This window comes from Taudactylus pleione, unplaced genomic scaffold (genome assembly GCF_031769625.1).
Source record: "Taudactylus pleione unplaced genomic scaffold, aTauple2 ptg000116l, whole genome shotgun sequence".
Lineage (NCBI taxonomy): Eukaryota > Metazoa > Chordata > Amphibia > Anura > Myobatrachidae > Taudactylus > Taudactylus pleione.
This window is the reverse complement of record NW_028284518.1, coordinates 6,539,098-6,562,751: the sequence shown is the minus strand read 5'-3', so window position 1 is coordinate 6,562,751 and position 23,654 is coordinate 6,539,098. Positions and strand designations below refer to the sequence as shown.

At 40.5% G+C, this 23,654-nt stretch overlaps 1 protein-coding gene across 3 annotated transcripts in view; it reads right to left on the bottom strand.

The window, feature by feature from the left end:
• The window catches only part of MAK (male germ cell associated kinase), a 90,512-nt gene that overhangs the window by 18,442 nt on the left and 48,416 nt on the right, over nucleotides 1-23,654 (bottom strand). For 2 of the 3 annotated variants that reach the window (XM_088471657.1, XM_088471656.1), the window contains exons 7-14: nucleotides 12,821-12,992; nucleotides 12,475-12,642; nucleotides 11,604-11,891; nucleotides 10,711-10,892; nucleotides 9,513-9,640; nucleotides 7,941-8,072; nucleotides 5,171-5,296; nucleotides 4,513-4,605 (exon numbers count right to left, since the gene is read on the bottom strand). In XM_088471657.1, the coding sequence (XP_088327783.1) occupies nucleotides 4,513-4,605; nucleotides 5,171-5,296; nucleotides 7,941-8,072; nucleotides 9,513-9,640; nucleotides 10,711-10,892; nucleotides 11,604-11,891; nucleotides 12,475-12,642; nucleotides 12,821-12,992 (1,289 nt within the window). The remainder of the gene's footprint in view (nucleotides 1-4,512; nucleotides 4,606-5,170; nucleotides 5,297-7,940; nucleotides 8,073-9,512; nucleotides 9,641-10,710; nucleotides 10,893-11,603; nucleotides 11,892-12,474; nucleotides 12,643-12,820; nucleotides 12,993-23,654) is intronic. The other variant, XM_088471658.1, reaches the window with a different exon arrangement.

Genomic DNA, 23,654 nt, shown 5'->3' with positions numbered 1-23,654 from the left:
CAGCACAGCACTTCCCCCTGCAGAGACAGACATCATGCTGTCTGTTATAGCAGCCCCTGAGAGTCAGATAGACTCTCATTGGCTGCTGCTGTGGAAAGCCGTGCTGGGATCAAGTGTCTGATCCCAGCATCGGCACAGTGTCCGTGCCCAGCGCTGGGACAGTGTTTGTTCCCAGCGTCGGTTAAGCCACCGCAGCGGGTACCTGGTGAAGGGACTGCCTGGTCCCTTCCACCAGTGTCGGCGGGATAAGCTTGGCTCCGGGCACAAGCTGAGCGGAGCTCGCTGCCTGGAAGTCAAGTAGCGGCGGCGGTGGTTTGGCACTGGACGCGTGCCAATTGCAGCTCGTCGCATCATAGCCCCGCCCACTCACGGAGTCTTGAATAGACGTTGCTGAGCGGGAACGTTCAGTCAGTCGGTGGAGGAGTGAAGACCTCCCGAAGACAAGTGAAGAGCGTTGCGGCAACAGTTCCGGCGGCCGCACAAGAGGCCAGAAGACGGCATGATCAAGAAGGAAGAGGCGGCGCGATCCAGAAGGAAGAGGTGGCGCTGCTGGCCAGGACGGGAGAAGACTGAAGCTGAGGACCGGAGAGGACTGCGGGGTGTGGAAAGTAAGAGTTATCGAAGCTCCCCCCCCGCAGCCTTGTCCACCGTGCGGGTAGGCGGCCTTGGGCCACCATTATTTACCCCTCCCTAGACCACCAGGGTTGTCGGGCACTAGGCCCGTGGCATAAATCCAGGCAATAGGCCTGTGGGTATATAGGCGGGCACAAGGCCCGGGCTACATAGGGGGCATTAGGCCCAATTGAAGGTATCTGCCCCCCCTAAATAGGTGTGTGACCTGGGCTTTAGGCCCAGGTCACTAAAGGGCAAATAGGTGGGTCCCCAGTAGTTGACCCACCAAATTGCCCTTTAGTGACCTGGGCCTAATGTCCAGGTCACTCCTATATGGGGGGCAGCTACCTCCACTGCATAGGGGGTCTGAGAGGCATATGGGGGACTTCTGGGGGCACTGCATAGGGTGACTACTACTGGGGGCACTGCATAGGGAGACTACTACCAGGGGCAATGCATAGGGGGACTAAAGGGCATTAATGAGCGGCATCATGTGTAAAGGGCATTAATATGCGGCATCATGTGTAAGGGGTATTACTGCATGGCATAATGTGTAAAGGCTGGGCACTGCTCTGTGGCATAATGTGTAAAGACCGGGCATTAATGTGTTGCATAATGTGTAAAGGCTGGGCATTGCTGTGTGGGATAATGTGTGAAGGCTGGGCATTGCTGTGTGGCATAATGTGTAAAGGGCATTAATGTGCAGCATAATGTGTAAAGACCGGGCATTTATCCTTAATAAATATTCCTATTACCTAAAGCGTTATTCATAGGCTAACCATACTATCGCTTTAAAACGGGACACATTAATTAATTACAAAGGTTCTGTGACTGGCTGACTACATGTCTGGATTTCACCTGGTTTTAATGAGCCACAGAACCTGTGTAATCCATGAGTGTCCCAGTTAAAAGGGATGATATGATAAGCCTACTTATTCACTATGGGTTTTGTGAACAGACAAGTCATATTACCTGAAAGATCCGTGGAGGCATTAAAACATGCATTTAAGGGGGTTGTGGGTATCAGATGGGCATTTTAGGGGGATATGGGGAGGTCTGAGAGGCATATGGGGAGCTCTAAAGCATAAATTATGATGGGACCCAGAAATGGTCAGGTAGGACCCCATTTTTTTAAAGTGGTGGGTCCCTGGGACCCACAAATTTTGTCACTCACCGCGATCACTGCATATGAGTAAATATTTTTCATTAATAAAATGGTTCTTGTGGCTTCAACAGAACATCAACAATGGTTATACATTACACATCAGAAAGTTGCAATTCAGGGACAAGTTCCTAGTCTTGCACCACAGAAAAGGAAACAAGACAGTATCTATAGAAATTAAGGGGCTGATTCAGCATTGCATGTAAGTGCTAAATGCAGATTCCTGACTACTGGGAATCTGCGCGTGCGCAGTACCTGTTCTGCGAATGTGCAGAACAGGTCCTGATAATCGCATGCAGCCTCTGCTATGTCTCTGTCTGATAAACAGGCAAAGGCATTTAACGGGGCGGTGCAGGGGCGGGGACGGCCGGCGTTCCCGGAAACTAGGGGTGTCGACCCTGTTTTCCAGGAGTGGCAAGGCCAGGGGATGCAGTAAGCTAAGGCTTACGCAACTGGCCGGCAGCGTCAATCATCGTGACCGATGGTTGCGATGGTGATACCAGCCTGTGACCTAGGTCGCAGTGCTGGGATCGCAAACGCAGCAGGGGGTGTCATACACGTCCTGCTGCATTTGCATATTAACAAGGACGGAATTGCAAAGCTGCTTGCGTGCAACTTTGCAATTCCGTCCTAAGCTGAATCACCCCCTAAGACACATTCCCATGTACCATAAGTAACATGGGATGATTCAGACCATTTCAGATCTATCATCAGCTTCATCAAGTTAAATAATTCAATGGAAGTCTCTCTTGCTGTTCATAGGACTGAGAACTTTAGGATTTGCATAGACTTGACAGATAATTACATGTCCCTATTCTAAAGTCATATCAGAGATTTCTCTGCATTTTGGGTCAGCCACTTAAAGTTACAGAAGCTATATCTTCTACCTGGGCAAAAAAGACACAGGCCACAACAAAAAAAAAAGGCAAAGTAGCATGATGGAGTGATAACGTTTGCTACATAGCCTCTCTTTAAACATTAGAGTGTCAGGATGTGGCCTGGGATCTGTCGTTACTTACACCTACGCCGGTGTCTCTGTGCTCCGAGGCGTTTGGATGACATGCCTAAGGTTATGTAGTGACTGAGTATTCTCCTCAAGGTCCGCTAGAATCCTCATGTGTGCGTCTTGATTACCACTAGCGTGGACATGGACGCTGCCATGTTGGTTCATGTCAAATGGCAAGAATCCTCCAATGGTAGCCTACGGTCAGCCAGCTGTCTCATTCGACCATTGACTAGCTAGCTAAGGGTATTTAAATCTGCCTCTTGCTGCAGCGTCTGGTTACTCACTAGTTACATCTCTAATCAGTGTCTGGATACTCACCAGTTTACACCGCTAGCTGTTGTCTGGATACTCACCAGTTAACACCTCTAACCAGCATCTGGATACTCACCAGTTAACACCTCTAACCAGCATCTGGATACTCACCAGTTAACACCTCTAACCAGCATCTGAGATTCTCTGACGTCTACCCTGTATCCGGAGTCGTTCCAGTTATTCTGCTATTGAGCGTCTGGATACTGATCCTTGCAAATACCTCCTAGCTGTATCATCGCTAGTCTGAGTCTGACTGCTGATTCCAGTTCTTTACTGCCTTGTCTGATTCCCTAGTGTACTGTGTTCTTGTCTTCTGCTTTTCCCAGATTCCTACTCTAGGGGCCGCGACCTGTTCACTCGATGTCGCAAAAACCCATATCCTGCTTGGAGGGGTCACTGGTGAACACCCCTGAGTGGATTAGACTCCGTGCCCTGGACTAGGTTTTGTAAACATCTGGGAACAGCTTATGAGGAAGACCTATATCTAACCACCCAGTCTCCTGCCTCCAAACCACCCTAGCCCCCCGGCTACTGAACCCAAATATGAGGATCAAACATCCCTGGGCCTGATATAGAGCTCATGTAACAACTATAGTAATTTTTGGAAAAGTACTACAGACCATAGTTACCCCAATCCAGGAGGACATGAGCTGCTTATGTACAAACTCTTTAGTATCTGTTGCCAAAAAAGATAGAAATGGAAAATGATTGCCAGTTAGTTTAATTTCCTTGATTACCTAAATGGAAGCCTAGTTCCTGCCCTTTTGCATTTGTTTGTTATTGTTTTTGTGATGCACTATATTTTTTTCTTTTTATATGTGGTTTGTAATGCTGGTGGACACATCAGTAGGAGGGGCAGTGCTAGCCTCATAGGCTTCCAGTCAAAACTACTTTCATGTCCTGCCTTTAGAAATATGGGCATTAACCTTTTATTTTCTATGGTGCAAATCAAGGAAATTAAATTAACAAGTCATCATTTTCCCATTTCAGTTTCACACATATGAAATCATTTACTGTAGCCCAGTACTGATGGGTCAGCATCCCCTACCACTCATGCCACGTGCAGTTTAAGTTGTATGCTGGTTGCATCTCATGTTTGTAGCCAACGATGCACAGGTAGCAAGAGGAGTTTGAATTTTTCGGGATACATTTTGCTTAAGTGTTTAGAAGAAACAGTATCCAATTCTGCAAAAGGCCCACTTGGCATAAGTACACTCATAGATAATTAAAGACCATGACAGGAGAGGAACATAGCACAACAAATGTACAATGCCTTTGGTAAAAAAAATATGTCAATTATATGAATGGAAGTGTGAAAATGGAAGTAAATAGAGGATTACAATAAAACCTTCGAGAACATGGGTCTTCTAGCAATAATTATAAGGTGTGCATTACACAACACTACAGGAAGATGATTTACCTGAAATATTTTCAACTACTGCCTTTTGGCAAGTGGGCTTAGGTTTCAAAATTTTTGGTTTACCATTCACAGCATCACTGTTGATGGGTAAAGCTGATGAGGACAGAAAAGGAAAAAGAGGAAGAAAATAAAAAGAAAATGAAAGCAGGAAGAAAACCAGTTAAGAGTAAGAGAAGTAATATAAGGAGTACAGTAAGGGGAAGTATTTCAATTTCTATGGGGCATGTTACAGATGTCTCTACATATACCTGTCCACAGATCATGCCAAATAGGTCCTTGCGTTAACCATGTGTATCCATGTTACAGAGAATATAGATTGTAAGCTCTACTGGGGAAGGGACTGATGTTTGAGTCGGCTACTACTGTTAGACATTGATTATTATCAATCTATTATGTCAATTTACCACTCAGAGGCTTTTACTAGTACTTTGCTGGCTGTTATCGTACAATTTACAAACGTCTCAAAAATCTTGAACTATTATAGACAAATCTTAGTTGTATTCTGACAATTTAGAGACCATGAATCGTCCCAAAACGTAACTTATTGTACAGCCTTAGCTCTGGAGTACATACACTGCTTAAGGGAACCCTATTACTGCCCATTCCCACTTTCTTACACCTCTTTCAGCTGATTAATTTACACACATAAAAGTCTTACTTGTTGTAGGCCCAATTGGTGCAAGCTGTATTCTTTGTCCCGCTGATCCAACCTCCTTCTTGTGAAATGAAGGGATGTATCCTCCTGCTGTATTGTATGCTGGTCCTACAAATCCTCCTAAAGTGCCTGTAGAATAACCACATAATTATGTCTATCGCTCATAATTCAGTGATCTATATACAGTACATGCAACTACCAGAAAATATACCTCAACCTAAAAGAGGTCACATTCTATTTTAAAATAAAGTTTAAAATGTGCAAAACTTCTAAAAGCGCTCTCCATTTAACATGTTTATAACATGATGCACCAAAGTGTAGAGCTCACAAAAATAATAATCACCATAAATATAATGGTTCTAATCCAGGATGAGAAGTTCCAACCTCTATAATGAATATTTCCACCTTGATGGATCTGTGGAAGAAAATGCCCTCCCTCCCTTATGCTCTAGCAGCAGTGGGAGCATAGGGGGACACAAAAGAAAGGAATAGGATAATAGTGCAGATTGTAATTAAAAATATTGTTTTAAAAGACAAAGATGCACTTACAGTAGATCAGTAAAAGGAAGAATGTAACTTTTCCAGTGGCAAATAGCGGCAGCAGCAGCAAGCATCAGCCAGAGTGTAAGTCTCTGTCCCAGATGTATGCAAGGGATAATAGGACCGTCACTCCGCATGTTCAGGTCCTACTTTGGAGAACACCCACTGCGACACTGCAGGTGCTGTCAGAAGTCCACCAGATGAGCCCCGCTTAACATTTGGTCCTTCGCCTGACTAAGCTCATCTGGTGGACTTCTGACAGCGCCTGCAGTGTCGCAGTGGGTGTTCTCCAAAGTAGGACCTGAACATCCGGAGTGACGGTCCTATTATCCCTTGCATACATCTGGGACAGAGACTTACACTCTGACTGATGCTTGCTGCTGCTGCCGCTATTTGCCACTGGAATAAGTTACATGCTTCCTTTTACTGGTCTATTGTAAGTGAATCTTTGTAATTAAAAATATTGTTTTAAAAGACAATTTGCACTATTATCCTATTCCTTTCTATTGTGTCCCCCTATGCTCCCACTGCTGCTAGAGCATAAGGGAGGGAGGGCACTTTCTTCCACAGATCCATCAAGGTGGAAATATTCAATATAGAGGTTGGAACTTCTCATCCTGGATTAGAACCATTATATTTATGGTGATTATTATTTTTGTGAGCTCTACACTTTGGTGCATCATGTTATAAACATGTTAAATGGAGAGCGCTTTTAGAAGTTTTGCACAGTTTCCACTTTATTTTATGTAATCTCTGAGTATTGTATGGGTGTATACTCCTGTGTATTCTTTTAAGCTGCACTTCATATTTTATTGCGCATCTTTTCTATCATTTATTAATTCTGTAGACATTCTATTTTAAAGAAATATTGAGCAAATCTCTCTACAGTGAGAAACACCTTTGGGGAGTTTGTGGCTGCCTTACTAAAGCTCTGGGCCCTCTGTGCTATACATTACATGTTTGGAAGCTTAGGTATATTACTTCAAATAAAAATCAACGGGGCAATTCAATTAAGTGCAATGTCTGACTTAAGTGCTGGCCGAGATGTTGTTAGCGCACGCACTAAGCTGGGAACCAGCATCACAGCACTAATTTAGTTTGATTTCTACTCACACCTCAGGAGGGTGCGAGCAGAAATACTCTAGTCTGGGTTAACAGCGCAGTCAATTGAATAGCTCTGGAAACTCATTACCGATGCTATCCAACATCGCGCTGAATTTAATCACCCCCCACAATATAGAAACCCAATGTGGTCACATTTAGCAGATTTTGCACTTGGCCACACCATTTTAAAATTGGTTGTATTACATTGGTATTCCTTAGAGTAAATTTATTATGCTCGCTATTCAACATTTTGTTTGAGTTTTCTTTTAGTACTCTACTTGTGTAAATATATTTTTGTTTTGGGAAAAACATTTCATAATATGATTTCTACACTTAATACAACAGCATGCATTAATATGACCAGTGTAACACAGTGCTCTGTCTTCTGTCATTTGCTGTTAATCTCACCACTAGGGGCTGACACAGAGCACATGCTTATACAACAAGTGCATGCAAATGTGGCTGAGCAAATTAATACGCAATTTGGGTGCATTGACCCATATGACTGAAGAGTGTGTAATTTGGATGGAAAGAGGTGTTGTCACATACAGTAGGCTAGGGTGATTGGGGCATGTTAATGTAAATTCTAGCCATGAAAAACCTGCACGTAAGCGAAAATACACCAAACAGAAAGGGTATATTTTGCACATAGTATAGGGCAGGTGCACATCATTGCTGATGACTTGAGATAAACTAGGCACATATGCTACCAAAGCGAAGGCAGTCGCATCACAAGATGCCTATAACTCTGCAAATAGGGCGAAAATAAATTATTACCAGTTACATTATGTCAGAGTTTTCCAAACTCCGCCATTACAGTCCAGGTTTTAAGGCTATCCATGCTTGAGTCCAGATGATTAAATCCAATTAACTGAGTACTAATTAAGTCACCTGTGCTCAAGCATGGATATCCTTAATACATGGACTGTAATGGCGGAGTTTGGGAACCTCTGCACTACTGGGTTGATGTAATAACCTGCGACTTGCAGGTTTGTGCAAGATCTTGGCAAGTCTTCCCGATGTTTTAAAGTGGTATTGCGGCAGATCCACAACTATTAATACATAGGCCCCTAAATGACTTAGAACACCTGCATTATCTACTCTTATTGTCTTGATCACACTTTATTACCTGCATTGTTCCTAATAAATGTAACTCCACCACCTACTGGAGCAATAGGTTTTGAGGACAGTGCGTTGCTCCAGGTAGAATGATTTGCCTCTTTATTAGTGGATATCAGTCCTGCATTCTTTGGATTCATACCTTAACACAGTAAAAAGAAATGATTTTCACATTAATTAAAAGGTCTTATTCTTTGCATCTTGTAAATAAAACAAAGCACTAATATCAATGCTATTAATACCATATATTAGTGGCTGTAAACATGCCAGATACTATGGGGGTCATTCAGACCCACTCGCAAGCGGCAGTACGCTCGCAAGTGGGTCGATGTTCCCCACTGCGCATGCGCACAACGGATGGAGCTCCGTCATGCGCATGCGCGAGACCCGACGAGCGAAGGACTTTCCTTCGCTCGGAGTGTCTCATCAAAGGGGGCGTGCTGTCGATGGCGACTGACAGCACGCCCCCTTTGGTGGGCGTGCCGGGGGCGTGCCTGCCAGACGGAGGCGTTCCCAAGGGAACGCCTACCGTCTGAAGCCGGCCCCACTGACATCACTAGTGATGTCAGTGGGAGTGGTTTTGGCTCTGATAGAGCCAAAATCACTCCTGGCCTTGCGGTTGAGAAACCCAACCGCAGGCTTTTACTCGCAGTTCCGACTCACAGCTATACGAGCGTCCAGGAGGACGCTCCATATTAATGGAGGTGGGCCCTGATTCAGAGCGAGCGCTCTGGTCAGAGCGTCCGGCTCTGAATCAGGGCCTATATCTTCTATTCAGTTAATGTGCCCTGGCATAGTACACATCAGTGGACTACGCACATTTTTGTGAATAATAGTTGTATTATCAGTGCATTCTTGACAAACATTTGAATGATACACCAAAAGATCACTCTATGCACTACAGTTATTAGTGTTCATTCTAGCACCCTGCACCTGTCACAATGTATGTTTTAACTATAAGCAGTGTCGATGATTATCATTAACATGCATTGAACTATGGGAGGAATAGCTGATATTGTTGAAAATATGATACATTTTACCATATCGAGTTATCTTTCTAATGCTTTGGCTTCCAATAGATAAGCTTGGCACTAATGCTATAATGCATGATATTCATTCAACAAGAGAGAATGCAGAGAAAATTAATCTAGGATGAAATATAATTTCTTAGTTAATTCTAATGCATATAGTTTGGGCACAATTACAGTGCAAATTTGCATGCACTCCCTTTATATAATTTATCTTAAATGCTCTTTGTAATCTACACCGCTGGTATAAATTTGTTAGGCTCATCATTCATGAAAATGTGTACATATATAGGAGTGTCTATTAACCACAGTAACTCAAAAGGGTGAGAAAACTGGTACCATACATAACTCAGACATATATCATGTAAATCAAAAACATACATCATGCAAATCAACACTGAGGTGGTAGAAGACATGAACTGCTTCAGATTCAAAAGTATAACTGCAAAAAAGTATGAAATCTTTAATGAGAACCAAATGTAAATATTATCTAACTCTAGCAATTACTTAACCCCCAAATTCTCACTACTAATGACAATAATGTGATGAGTTACCTGGAAGATATCTTGATTGCCTTAGATAATGCTGTTTAGCTGATATTGGTTGCCCAGAGTCTCTTCTCAATACACCCACATTTGATGAACCTTTATTTAATTCTCCAGTGGATATGGAATCTGTCAAACTGAAAATGAATTGTAGTTACAGAGTGTATCACTACTGACACCCTCAACTGACATTTTATTATTTGGAAGTTTACATTGGGGACATTGAATTGTGCCGCTATAACTCTTCCTGCTTCACCTCTTTACTGAGGAGAAGCAGGAATCAGTACTGACCAGATGTATAAACACCTCTTCTGCCAGAGTGGGAGAGTGAAAACTCCCCCCTCCGGCGATCCCTGACAGAGCCCACAGCGCATTAGCCTAGTATTGTATCTCACCTCCTGGCCGGCTGGGCACTGGGCATGCGTGAGATCTCACATGCCGCCAGGGACAGAGCTGTCCCTGCTGTGGTGGGTCAATGACAGCTGCAACTGTCGAAAATCGATAGCTGCAGCTTTCGGAATGGTCACCACCACTGTTCATACATCTTGTAGATAGCAGTGCTGATAATGATCTCATCTCAAACACATCCCCACATTAGTATATGGGGAGAAGTGGTACATAACGTGCGCTGATATCACTAAACCCCATAACGCTGGATAATACATCTCCCCCATTGTGTTAAAGGGGTTGGGCCCCTGGCTTAACTGAAACCACTGAACTGGCAGGTGTTTCTGGTCATAGAGGCTCAATATCTATTTCAACCCTATGTCCCCTGTTTTAGTCTCTGCTGGCTTATAGTGTTAAATAATGTGGTCAGCTGCCTTTCCATCAATAAATAGTTCAACCTCTTAATAAAAATAAACAAGCAAAAAAATAAATGGCTAAGAATCGCACTTAATGATCACAAGCCTAAGAGCTATGCAGAACTCTTACAGCCTTACAATGGGCAAGGGCCAATGATACTAAAAGTTTGCCAAGTATATTGAAATTGGTGCTAGTAACGCCGCCATGGCCCACTACTTCAGTGCTGCAATCTATTGCAGAATGAAATATCATATAACCATTCAGTTTTGAAGTAGTGTTTATCAAGTACATTCTATAAAACGATAGGTAGAAGCTGATTGGTTGCTACTGTCCAACTCTCCACTTGTCCACTCTTCGCATTGCCTGATACATCTCCCCCATAAAGTTTAAACTGGAGTCTCACCCATACATAGAATCTTCGGTTTTGTTCTCTTTAACCATAGCCATGCTGGGCTTCTTAGAAAATGACATTCCAAAGTCTGTGTCAAATTCATCCCAGCTGTCCTTTAAAATGGACTGTCCCCAGCGTCGTCTTCCATGTTTAAGGTGAACAACACTGTTCTGTGGTCCATTGGCTCCTGGCTTCTAGAATATATATATAAAAAATAAAACAGAAACATTTTTAGCTATATAACTTTATTCCTAAGTTGACTACTGTATAATGTATAACAAAATTATGACTTTTCAAGAGAATGGCTAAGATATATATGTATAGATTGCTGATTTAATATGGCCATATTATTCTTTTTTAAGACTGTAATAATAGAAGGTCTACACTATTTCTTATCGTTGGGCAGATGCACAATCAGAATGTATCTAATAAATATCGATTATGCAAGTCTCTTTAATAATTGATTTTCATTGAACTGTTTACATGGCAGATTAAATTAAAAAAAACTTTAAATAAGTTTACTACAGTACTTTGTGCTTGATATTAGAATTTTTAAATGGCATGAAATATGTAAATATCTTAAGTGCAAGTTTACGTTTTCACCTCTATTGGCAACACTGAGGTCTCTGATGACTATTAAATGCAGCATAAAATGCATGCCACACTACAAATGCAGTATACTGGCAAACAAAGCTAATGGATTTACAGTATATTTGCAAAGTGAATCAAAAGCAGACTTTAAATGAAAAGCACATTGTGCGTGCAATTTTAACATAGTTACATGCCTGTAGGTGGCATTCCAAAAATGTTAAAGTGAACAAGTCCTAAGACACACACACACACACACACACACACACACACACACACACACACACACACACACACATCACAGTACTGTTACTTACTGGAGAGATGGTTTTGCTGATGCTGGGGAGAATCACTTGGGGAGGGTTGGATGGCAGCTGGTTGTCAGCTGTGTTCTGTGGCAGCTGTATTTGCTGTAGTGGCAGGGCAGGTGAATCCCTTGATCTCTTTTCTGGTCCATCAGGTGGAGAGAAAGACAGCTTTTTCATCCCAGATAATGACTGTGGTTCATTGAATTGTACTGGTTTATTTAAAGGCTTCTTCTGCTCTATATGTTGTGATGGTGGTCCTAGTGCTTGTCCAACTTGAAAATAAGGGTACCTTAAAGCCTTAATACAAGAACAAATGGCTTACAACATTTCCTTTATTTCTATTTATAGGTAATATATTTTTCTGTATGCATATTTTCCATGCCTTCAACAATTCAGCAGCATACAGAGCTAATCCATTTGTAAGAAGGCATCCTTTATTTTTACTGCATTAGCCAATGCTTAAAAGCATATTTGATGACATGAATAGTATCATATTTCACTTTAACATAAACAATTAAAAGTACGAGAATAAAGGAGAAAAGAGCAGCAGTAAAGGGCACTCATGCGGTATTTGTGTAATTAAAATACAACTCATTTTACAACTTTATTTCAATTTATTAAAACTAGGAAATAAACAATACAAAAATGATTAAATAATATCTACCCAAAAAATATTACTAAATGAGTGGAGGTACAAGCTTTAGTCAGCAACGTCCACGAAACAAGCTTTGGAGCGGATTCAGAGTGGGGGGCAAAGCAAAAAAAAAAAAGCAGTAACTCTGCACCTGAACAAACTAAGTAGAGACATCCGGACGGTCTCCATGATGATGTGGGAATATTTGTTTTTCTGCGCAAATTTATTAGGAAGCATGACAAGTACCTGACTGGCTGTGGGACGTTTCTTGGGATCCCATTGTAGCATGTCTCTCATTATAGTTAATGCCTCTTCACTAGCATTGGGTATGAGAGTTTTCAAGTTGATAGGTACACATTGTGGAAAGCGGAAATTCATGGAAGCAGCAAGTTGATATCCTTCAGACCAGTCACTCTATGGAGTAAAATAATGGGTTATTTCTCATTATTACATAAAGTATTACATTACAACATTAAAGAATCACATTTGTAAATGTATATTTTACTTGCATTTGAGTATCATAAAATAGTAAATATATTACTGTGGGCAGTTTATTGCTTTAGTACTCCGTAATAAAAGAAAACCCACTCACTTTCTTTGGTGTACCTAGAACCTGACAAATTTTGAAGATTTCATCAACCTCGCTTGTTCCTGGGAAGAGCGGTCTCAGTGTATATAGCTCAGCCATAATACTGCCCACTGCCCAGATGTCTATTGGAGAGCTGTACATCAGAGATCTTAGCAACACTTCTGGAGCTCTGTACCTGAAGGGATATAACATGCAATAGCACAATGATTTGCACAGCTAAAACAAATCCTGACATCTCAGATGGTAAATTTACTAAAGTTCGATTTGGTATTCTATTTCATAAATCGATAAAATTGACTGAAATCAAATTGAACTGCAAAATCCCTTAACAAATCCCTCATTTACTAATATTCAATTTTGCATTCGATTTTTAAATCGAATTCGATTTTGGTTGATTTTAAGAAGGGATTTTTGGATTTTATGTTCAGTTTATGAAATCCCTTCCAAAATCGAACCTCATATCTCCACTAAAATCGAATGCAAAATCAAACTCAGCTTCCTCATTACTTCCTGTTGGGCCAAATGTATCACATGCACACTAAATAACAGGGGGAACAAACTGGAAACACTTGCGCACACTCTAGAAAAGTGATTTATAATTTCTTAATAAATCTAATATGCTCATCTTACACACATTGTATACTGATTATATATACACACACATTATATATATATATATATATATATATATATATATATGTATATATATATGTATATATATATGTATACATACATATACATACACACACACACACGCATACATATCTGCACCACAAGTTATCCAGCAAAGGTAAAACCTTAGGAGGCCAGCACACCACCGTTTTGATTTATATCCACAGGAGTATTGTTTAATGAAGCAGCAAAATAGACATCTTCATATAAGCACAGTATATTCATCCCTGTAGTGTGGGTAATAGTAGCAAATGGAGGCAGCGTATGGCCATCCCGACGGCCCGTTTTAGTATATATAAAACCTTCATCAAGGGTCAGCCACAGAGACTGAGGGCCTGATTCAGAGCCGGACGCTATTTGCGGACGGCCGTTCCAAAAAAAGGGGACGTCTATTTAAATTGAGCGCTCACTCTTTGCGGTTTGTTGACGCCTCTATGTCTGAGCGAGCGAACAAAAAATGCGCTCACTATTTTGTAAAGACACCCCTTTGCAACACACGTCATCTCCGGTATTTATTAGATTAATCGGGTACATCGAAAGGCATCTGAACTGCTCGCAGTGCTTGTGGTAGGTTTATCTTACCGCTATCACTGCGAGCAGTTCAGGCTAAAAGACAACCAAGTGACGTGGTCGATGACGCTCCTTAACTAATTATGCACTCCCATTAAACGCCCTTTTTACCGTTAGGCACGCCTGCGTTCAGATCTCCACTCCCCCGTTTTCAAGCACCTTCCCCTGTTACCACCCACAAACGGTAAATTCTGTCAATCAAATTAGCAGCCCCTCGCTGTTTTGTGAGCACACGATTTCCGACCGCAATGACTGGTTTGCACATGCGCATTACGACCCATACGCATGCGCAGTTGTGCGAACATCGCTCAGAGCGAACGAGTGGCCGCTTACGAGCAGCTCTGCATCAGGCCCTGATATCATAAACAGGGCTCTTTAGATGCTAAAGCCATTAACCATAAAATACACCCACCTGTTGAGGTGCACGCGGTTGTCAGCGGTCATCTGTAGGTTCACTCACCTGAGCAGGAACCGATATGCTCACCCAAGTTCCCAGAGGACAAGCAAAACATTCCTGCGTACCGGAAGTGACGCCGCGGGACCACAACTGTCAACATCCGGTCGGCCAGAGCGTAACGCTACCTACTACGTGGACTAGGGGAGCAGTCAAGCTCAACGCACAGGAAGTGGGCCGCATAACCATGGCAACCCTGTACGCATTAGTGTAACCGGTACCAATACACCATATGCAATCCAAAGTGATAAATCATAACAAACCAATAAATATAAATATGTATTACATAGTTATATCCACATAGTTGGGGTAATCAAGGTACTAATAGAGTGACCACTTTTAGCATCTATGGTATAAACATACAATTATCATATTGTTTCATCATATCTATAACATAAACCTATAGCCAATATTTACACTCATGTAATATATGAGATACTATTACCCACTATAGTTAGCCTTGATACCAAATAGTATATAATTCCATACCCAATAAATCATAGTTAATTTTAGGTAAACCATTAGTGTGAAAATATATGTAATAAATCATACAAGATAAAAAAAGGAAATAATAACCAAAGATAGAAAAAAAAGGAAATAACTAAAAGTACAAAAAAAGATGAGAACTAGATCATAGGATATTATCATTAGCATGAATTTTAGCACACACACATTATATTTATTTAACATAATCTCTGTTGCACAATGACGTCAGCTGCGCGACACATCCGTCCCGGATGGGAGTCCGGTGTGACACTTCCGGGACGCGCTGTCTCGTGTTTAGCCATTAATCAGAGTTACAGGTGAGTACTTCTACTTTATTTTCAGGTTGGCGCCCTTCTCACCATTATATATATATATATAAATATATATATACATATACATACACAGTGTGGCTGTAAATGGTAATTGTGCCCATGATGAAGGTGTAATCACACTGAAACGGCTGCAGGGCCATTACCCACTTCTCCTGCTTATCATGTCACCAGTGTATCTGCTGCAAGTTGTCATTTTTTCGATGGTTAGAACACTGCTGCTGCATAAGGTGTTCATTTGACTGCTTCTCCATTATAAATGATGCCGGATTATACAGTGACACGCATTGACTGGAATCTTTCAGCTGTATTTTTGTTATGATACATGGCTTTTTGAATACAATATTTTTTGCATATAAGAGGTGTGCTGGTCTCTTTCCCTGTTCTTTGTAACTGGATACTGCTATATCTACTTATTATGGGACTTCAGCACCTGAACATTGTTTATATGAGCGTGTGCTGTTCTTGCTTACATGTATGTGTGTATATATATATATATATATATATATATATGTATATATACATACACATATATATACATACATACATATACACGCACACACACTGTATATACATACAATTTTTTTTTAAAAAGGTTTTAGTGTTCGCCTGGCTATGTCGGCTGAACCTCACCATGGGGGAGGCTTGTATGCACCTTTGCTATGGGGCCCCCAAAGAACTAGTTACGCCCCTGATACTGCAGGTAGGTGCACAGCATATCATAGCCTTGAGCAGCCATTTTTCATACAGCAGACTGCCCCACATGCTTTTGGGAACTTTCACATCACAATCAATTTCCAGCCAACAGAATGGTGATTAGAATCTCAAATTGACGGTCTCTCATTATTCTATTTATTTGGGGATTTGAAGTTCGATTTTGAGTTTGATTTACGTTCGATTTGCAAAACGAATGTTAGTAAAAGAAGGGATCCTGAATTGTTGTGTGTCTGCAGAAATGCTTTACATCAAAGCTGATCATGTGTTTGTCTATAAGCTGGCAAAGTTTATCTCTTGATACATTTAACTTATTTTTAAACTGTTATAATCGATTTCATTGCACTATGGGGACCCTGTTTTATTTATTCTTGATTGATGTTTTCAAGCCCATGAGGATTCTGGGGAAAACACAATGACAATTTTGTTGCATTCAGTTTTTGTGTAACAGGATTATCACCCTGCAAGATGGAAAAGGTTATGAAGTGACCATGCCACCGCCTTGGTCTTGTGCCCTTGGGCCAGGCAATGTGCATGGTGATTGGAGCTGGGTGATGTAAATAGTGCTGGGAGAGTACTCTACGGTATATACAATGATGAAACTGTGCATGTGATATAGAGATGCATAATCTGGGATTGATATTTGCATATCAATAGGGTGCTAATATCAGGGAAAAAAAAGGATCTTTTGTCACAATGATGACTTGCACATGAGCACAGAAGACCCTCTTCCAGAACCTGAGCAAGATTTCTGGAAGCTATGGAGCAGTGTGACATGTGTTGTTATATAGGCACTACCATGGTCCAGATATCTACTGATCTGTAACTACTCTGTCCCAGACAATTCACCACATCTCGTTCCGCTGTAGACACACGAAGATGCAGCAGAAATAAATGTGTCACAAAGAGTGGATGGCGCTGTTACCATGTGCAGCAAACTGTATTCTCTTCATCATATCTAGCTGAAAAATGCATTGATAAAATGTTTAAGAAAATAGCGCCCACTTCTTTAACAGTGCAATGCAAACTGCACCACAATGACTTTACATAACATCTTACAATGCAGCCGCCTGTTTACACTTCTTGTTCTACTTTCTGGACATTCTACCTCTGGAATACAGTGAAAACGTTGCATCATATCCACATAATGCACATTTTCTAGCTTCATTTTTTGTAATTTTTTTTTCTGCATAGTCAAGAATTTATTGATTCAACCAATGTTAATCCTGTATACAGTAACATCAAGGTTAACCTTGATAAACTTGTTTGTATATCTAAAACCATGTACTAACATAAAGGAGGTTACAGTATGTAATATGTTCCAATTTCACAGAACCAGCTGGATTTCAGCGAGATTTGCGCTAAATGGAAAGCAATCAATCATATATAGTTATGAGGCTAAACCACCCTTTTAAACTTATTGCAGCTTTAATTTTAGGGGCAATCACACTTAAACCCCACCGGTTCCATGAAATCAGAACCTTTCACATACTGTAATCCCCTATATGTTATGACATGGCTTAAAATATACTAACAAGCTTACATTGACCTTTATGTGATTGTTTACAGGATAAACAGACTGTGTTAATGAAGATTTTCCAATGAGGAATTGAAAACTATTTATGGGACTTAAGTGTTCCTTAGAGATGAAACGGCATATAGTTATAATAGGCTTTAGGATTAATGCACATTTGAATCCTATGTACATTTTTATGAATGCTAATATTATGTAAATTTCAAATTATGTTGAGATTATCAGCTTTTTATTAATTTCTTCTGGATCTCATCCTGATTTTACTAGTAGAATAGCAAATAGATCTAGAGAATTCATTGGTAGATTATCAATTTAAAATCTTATTTTCCAGAGATTGTTTGTAAAAGCACAATAAATAAATAAATAAATAAATAAGGCAACAATTTTGGACTCTTGTGCCAAGCATAAATTTGTACTATATGTTGTCATGTCCAGTATTTCTTTACCAGTCATTGTCAGTCAGTAATAATTAGGTCCTCAAATTCACAAAATTTAGTAGTTATCTCTATGTAGATATTAGAGATGCTTGATAATTTCAAAGGGGTTTTAAATTGACCTTGAACATGTTGACATGACTATTGTCAATAGACCCCAATTCAAATTTGTAGTTTAAAATATTCAGCTTGCATTCCTATTTTGCTGTGACTTTGAGGTTTGCGTTACAATTCATGGTTTGCAATTAAAATCCTCCAAAGTGTATCAAATTTAGGTTGAATGCATTTGAGCTGGTTTGCATATGTTCGATTTAATAATTTAATTAAATTATCTAATATTGGAGAAATTCTGTCAAACTTTGAATTTTAAAACAGGTTTATCGATACAGGACTGGTATGAGCATTTATTTATTTATTTTTTAAATCAAGTAGTTATTATTGGTTTTCAAAAAGAAAACTAGAAAAAAAAATTAAAAAAAACCAAAACACAGTAAGACATAATGGTGCATGCCCCGGCAAGTATGCAAGTAGAACACAGACTACAGTGATCACAGGAACATATAAGAAAGGTGAAGTCCCAACCACTGCAAGTGTTGCAATAAGTATAGCTATAACTAACATATAGTACTGAAACAGTGTTAGTGAATATCAAAACAGAAAGAGTAAAAATAAAATACATTAGGAGAATAGGGAGAACTCCCATCAGCGGACCTCTAGAGACCCAGTGGGGACTGGGATCATCTATACCATATCTTATGAAACTGCTGTAAAGTTATTTTACTGGTATATACATAACATCCATGATATTTTTCTAATATAGTGTTCCCGAAAGGATTTGGGGCGGGCAGTGGACGTGCCCAGCCAGCGGCGTCACTAATGGGAGTGCCCAGCAACCTCTCACAATGTGAATAGATGCTGTGCCCGGCATCTATTCACACAGCAGCAGAACGGCAACGGATACATTTTCATATGCAAGCATTTAATAGCAATAAAAGTGGTTTAATAAACTCAGTGTAGATTAAATATAAATAGATTACAAACTTCCACAAACGCACCTGAAAAAAAAAATATTTAAAAATGAATCTAGAATAACGTGGAACGGTTAGGAATGGTGGTGAATCTTTCTGGAAACGTTGTGCAATATATAAAAAATATTGCTATATATATATATATATATATATATATATATATATATACCAATGGTACTCCGGCACTCACATGGCTATAATCCAAGAAAACTTGCTCTGGTGCCTTCCTTTATAGGCAACAACGTCCCCACAATACCAATCCAAATAAGGCGGCACTCAGAGTCCATGTACTAATGTAAATAGGTGGTGTTTATTCACACATTCAACGACGTTTCGGGGCCATCTGCCCCTTCTTCAGGATGACAAAAAGAATGTGACATACAGATCGATTTAAATAACTTACCCCACCGGACATGTAACACCTCCTCCGCGCCGTTCTGGATCCCGGAACTCCAGTGCTCCCACGTGATGGAAACCACACGTGACTGGTGCTGCCGTGATGCAGTCCGGCGCATCGGATGATGTCCTTAGCACGTATGCTAGCATGTTGCCGTGGTAACATCATCTAGTATACAAACAAAAAAATGTGAAGACAACACAAACAACATTGGCTAAATTTAGTATACATGTATAACAACATATTTCAATTAAGGATCAAAACACCACTAATATATGACTAATGTATTCTCAATAAGAAGTCTAATAAGTTAAAAATAGCAGGACTGCACATTCCAATTATACTATCCGTTCCTCCAATAAAAATAACCTACTGTGTCAACAAATTTGTAAACATCATTTAATAAGTATCAATATGATACAAAACCAATATATGTGTTAATGTGATATAAACTGTGACAAAAAATATATAACTTGCCACAAATGTAAAAACCTATAAATGTTTAACGTGTATTGATCACTGCTAAAATGCAGTGAAAATTATGTGTAAATCGTGTGTACAAACCAAATGTATGTGTCAAAAAAGTGATGAAAAAACTAAAATACAACAAAAAAACAACAAAATCAGTATTTCTAGGTGTGATATAATAAACGTATCAACTAAACGTGTTAAATGAACCCATTAATATGACTCAATGTGTATACCTGCAATATTAAATGAAATGCCATCAAAAGGCTTAAGATATAATACTTATGTATAATCAATGGTGTTAGCAAATAAAAAATAAAGTAGCAGAAAAAATATATCCATAACCCTAGAGGATATATAGAGTATAGAATTAATATTCTCCTCTGTAGAACCACAGTCCATAATGTATATACATTATCTCATGCGTGTGTGGTCTGTGCCAATAGTTACCAAAAGTAACATACAATACCATTATAGCAACTCAAAACATTTTATAATACTACATACTGTTACTAATTTACTGTAATATCATCAGAATCCGATATTATCCTAGGATCCCTGGACACACCTGTCCTCCATAGAATAATAAAGTGAACCACTGGATCACAAATGGCATTGTAAGCCCAAGGACTCATTTAGACCACGGGGGGGCTAGAGTGTCTAACCTGAAAATCCAGGAAGCCTCGAGTTGTAACAACCTTTTGGATCTATTGCCCCCTCTGAGTGAGATGGTTACGTGGTCAATGACTTTATATTTGACTGAAGCTAAATTGTGTTTTAGCTGAACAAAATGTCGAGCGACAGGTTGGTCGCTAGTTCCCGCAATAAGAGCAGCCCGAATGGCTGCACGATGCTGTGCCATCCTCTCTTTAAATTGTCGTTCTGTCTTGCCCACGTAGTGTAACCCACATGGGCAAGACAGAACATATATGACAAATCGACAAATGTAGCTCTCGATTTGTCATATATGTTCTGTCTTGCCCATGTGGGTTACACTACGTGGGCAATACAGAACGACAATTTAAAGAGAGGATGGCACAGCATCGTGCAGCCATTCGGACTGCTCTTATTGCGGGAACTAGCGACCAACCTGTCGCTCGACATTTTGTTCAGCTAAAACACAATTTAGCTTCAGTCAAATATAAAGTCATTGACCACGTACCCATCTCACTCAGAGGGGGCAATAGATCCAAAAGGTTGTTGCAACTCGAGGCTTCCTGGATTTTCAGGTTAGACACTCTAGCCCCCCGTGGTCTAAATGAGTCCTTGGGCTTACAATGCTATTTGTGATCCAGTGGTTCACTTTATTATTCTATGGAGGACAGGTGTGTCCAGGGATCCTAGGATAATATCGGATTCTGATGATATTACAGTAAATTAGTAACAGTATGTAGTATTATAAGATGTTTTGAGTTGCTATAATGGTATTGTATGTTACTTTTGGTAACTATTGGCACAGACCACACACGCATGAGATAATGTATATACATTATGGACTGTGGTTCTACAGAGGAGAATATTAATTCTATACTCTATATATCCTCTAGGGTTATGGATATATTTTTTCTGCTACTTTATTTTTTATTTGCTAACACCATTGATTATACATAAGTATTATATCTTAAGCCTTTTGATGGCATTTCATTTAATATTGCAGGTATACACATTGAGTCATATTAATGGGTTAATTTAACACGTTTAGTTGATACGTTTATTATATCACACCTAGAAATACTGATTTTGTTGTTTTTTTGTTGTATTTTAGTTTTTTCATCACTTTTTTGACACATACATTTGGTTTGTACACACGATTTACACATATAATTTTTACTGCATTTTAGCAGTGATCAATACACGTTAAACATTTATAGGTTTTTACATTTGTGGCAAGTTATATATTTTTTATCACAGTTTATATCACATTAACACATATATTGGTTTTGTATCATATTGATACTTATTAAATGATGTTTACAAATTTATGTTAACACAGTAGGTTATTTTTATTGGAGGAACGGATAGTATAATTGGAATGTGCAGTCCTGCTATTTTTAACTTATTAGACTTCTTATTGAGAATACATTAGTCATATATCAGTGGTGTTTTGATCCTTAATTGAAATATGTTGTTATACTAAATTATACTATACTAAATTTAGCCAATGTTGTTTGTGTTGTCTTCACGTTTTTTTGTTTGTATACTAGATGATGTTACCATGGCAACATGCTAGCATACGTGCTAAGGACATCATCCGATGCGCCGGACTGCGTCACGGCAGCACCAGTCACGTGTGGCTTCCATCACGTGGGAGCACTGGAGTTCCGGGATCCAGAACGGCGCGGAGGAGGTGTTACATGTCTGGTGGGGTAAGTTATTTAAATCGATCTGTATGTCACATTCTTTTTGTCATCCTGAAGAAGGGGCAGATGGCCTCGAAACGTCGATGAATGTGTGAATAAACACCACCTATTTACATTAGTACATGGACTCTGAGTGCCGCCTTATTTGGATTGGTATATAATTAGGGATGAGCGGGTTCGGATCTCTGAAATCCGAGCCCCCCCGATCCGAGTCGTATCCGAGTCAGGATCGACTTTTCCCGCCTGACTCGGATCTGAAATCAAGGCAAATCATCATCATCCCGCCTTCCGGATCTTGCGGGTTCTGGATTCTATAAAAGGTCCCCGCGTTGGCGCCATTTCTCACTCCGGCTGTCTACAGTGAAGAGGGAGGGTGGGAGCTAGGGTTGGCTGGGCTGTGTTGTGCTGCTGTTGTCCATAGGGGCTGTGTCCACTCAGTCCATAGGGGCTGACTGGGCTGTGTTGTGCTGCTGTTGTCCATAGGGGCTGGCTGGGCTGTGTTGTGCAGTGTCCCATAAAGGCTGTAGTCCTAGAGGAGTGCTGTAGTGTTGTCCAGGGGGTGATCTGTGCATCAGGAGTGCTCCCCCAAAGTGCACTCCAAGAAAAATAAAAAAAAATGTCTGTGTTTGTGAATTGTGTGCACTGTGACTGCACGTACATCAACAAAGTAGCGCCAAGCGTGCGCCTGTGTCATAAGTAAAGGGCCGGCTGGCTTGACCGCTAAACAATGCTGTAACCCCCAAAAGTGCACTTCAAAATAAAAAAATATTTTCTGTGTTTGTGAATTGTGTGCACTGAGGCTGCACGTGCATCAACAAAGGAGCAGCGCCAAGTATCTGCCTGTGTCCTATAAGTCTGTTAAAGGGTGGTGTAACCCCCAAAGTGCACTCCACAAAAAATAAACAATTCTTTTTTTTCTGTGTTTGTGTGCGAAATGTATGCGCAGTAGCCGCACGTGCATCAACACAGCAGCAGCGCCAAGCATGCGCCTGTGTCATAAGTCAAGGGCCGGTTTGGACATCTGGTCCGGACTGAAGGACGTGCCACCAATTTCTGACAAGTCTACTGTCACTGCATATGATACTGTCACCATTGACAGAATGGTGGAGGATTACATCGGTGACAGCATCCAAGTAGCCATGTCAGACAGTCCGTACCTGTACTGGCAGGAAAAAGAGGCAATTTGGAGGCCCCTGTACAAACTGGCTCTACTTTACCTGAGTTGCCCCCCCTCCAGTGTGTACTCCTAAAGACTGTTTAGTGCAGCCGGAAACCTTGTCAGCGAAAGGCGTAGGAGGCATGTTCATAAAAATGAATTATCAACTCTTCCAGGGAGACCAGCCTCCAGAACGTACAGAGGGACCTGTGGTGGTAGATTCCAGCGGGGACGA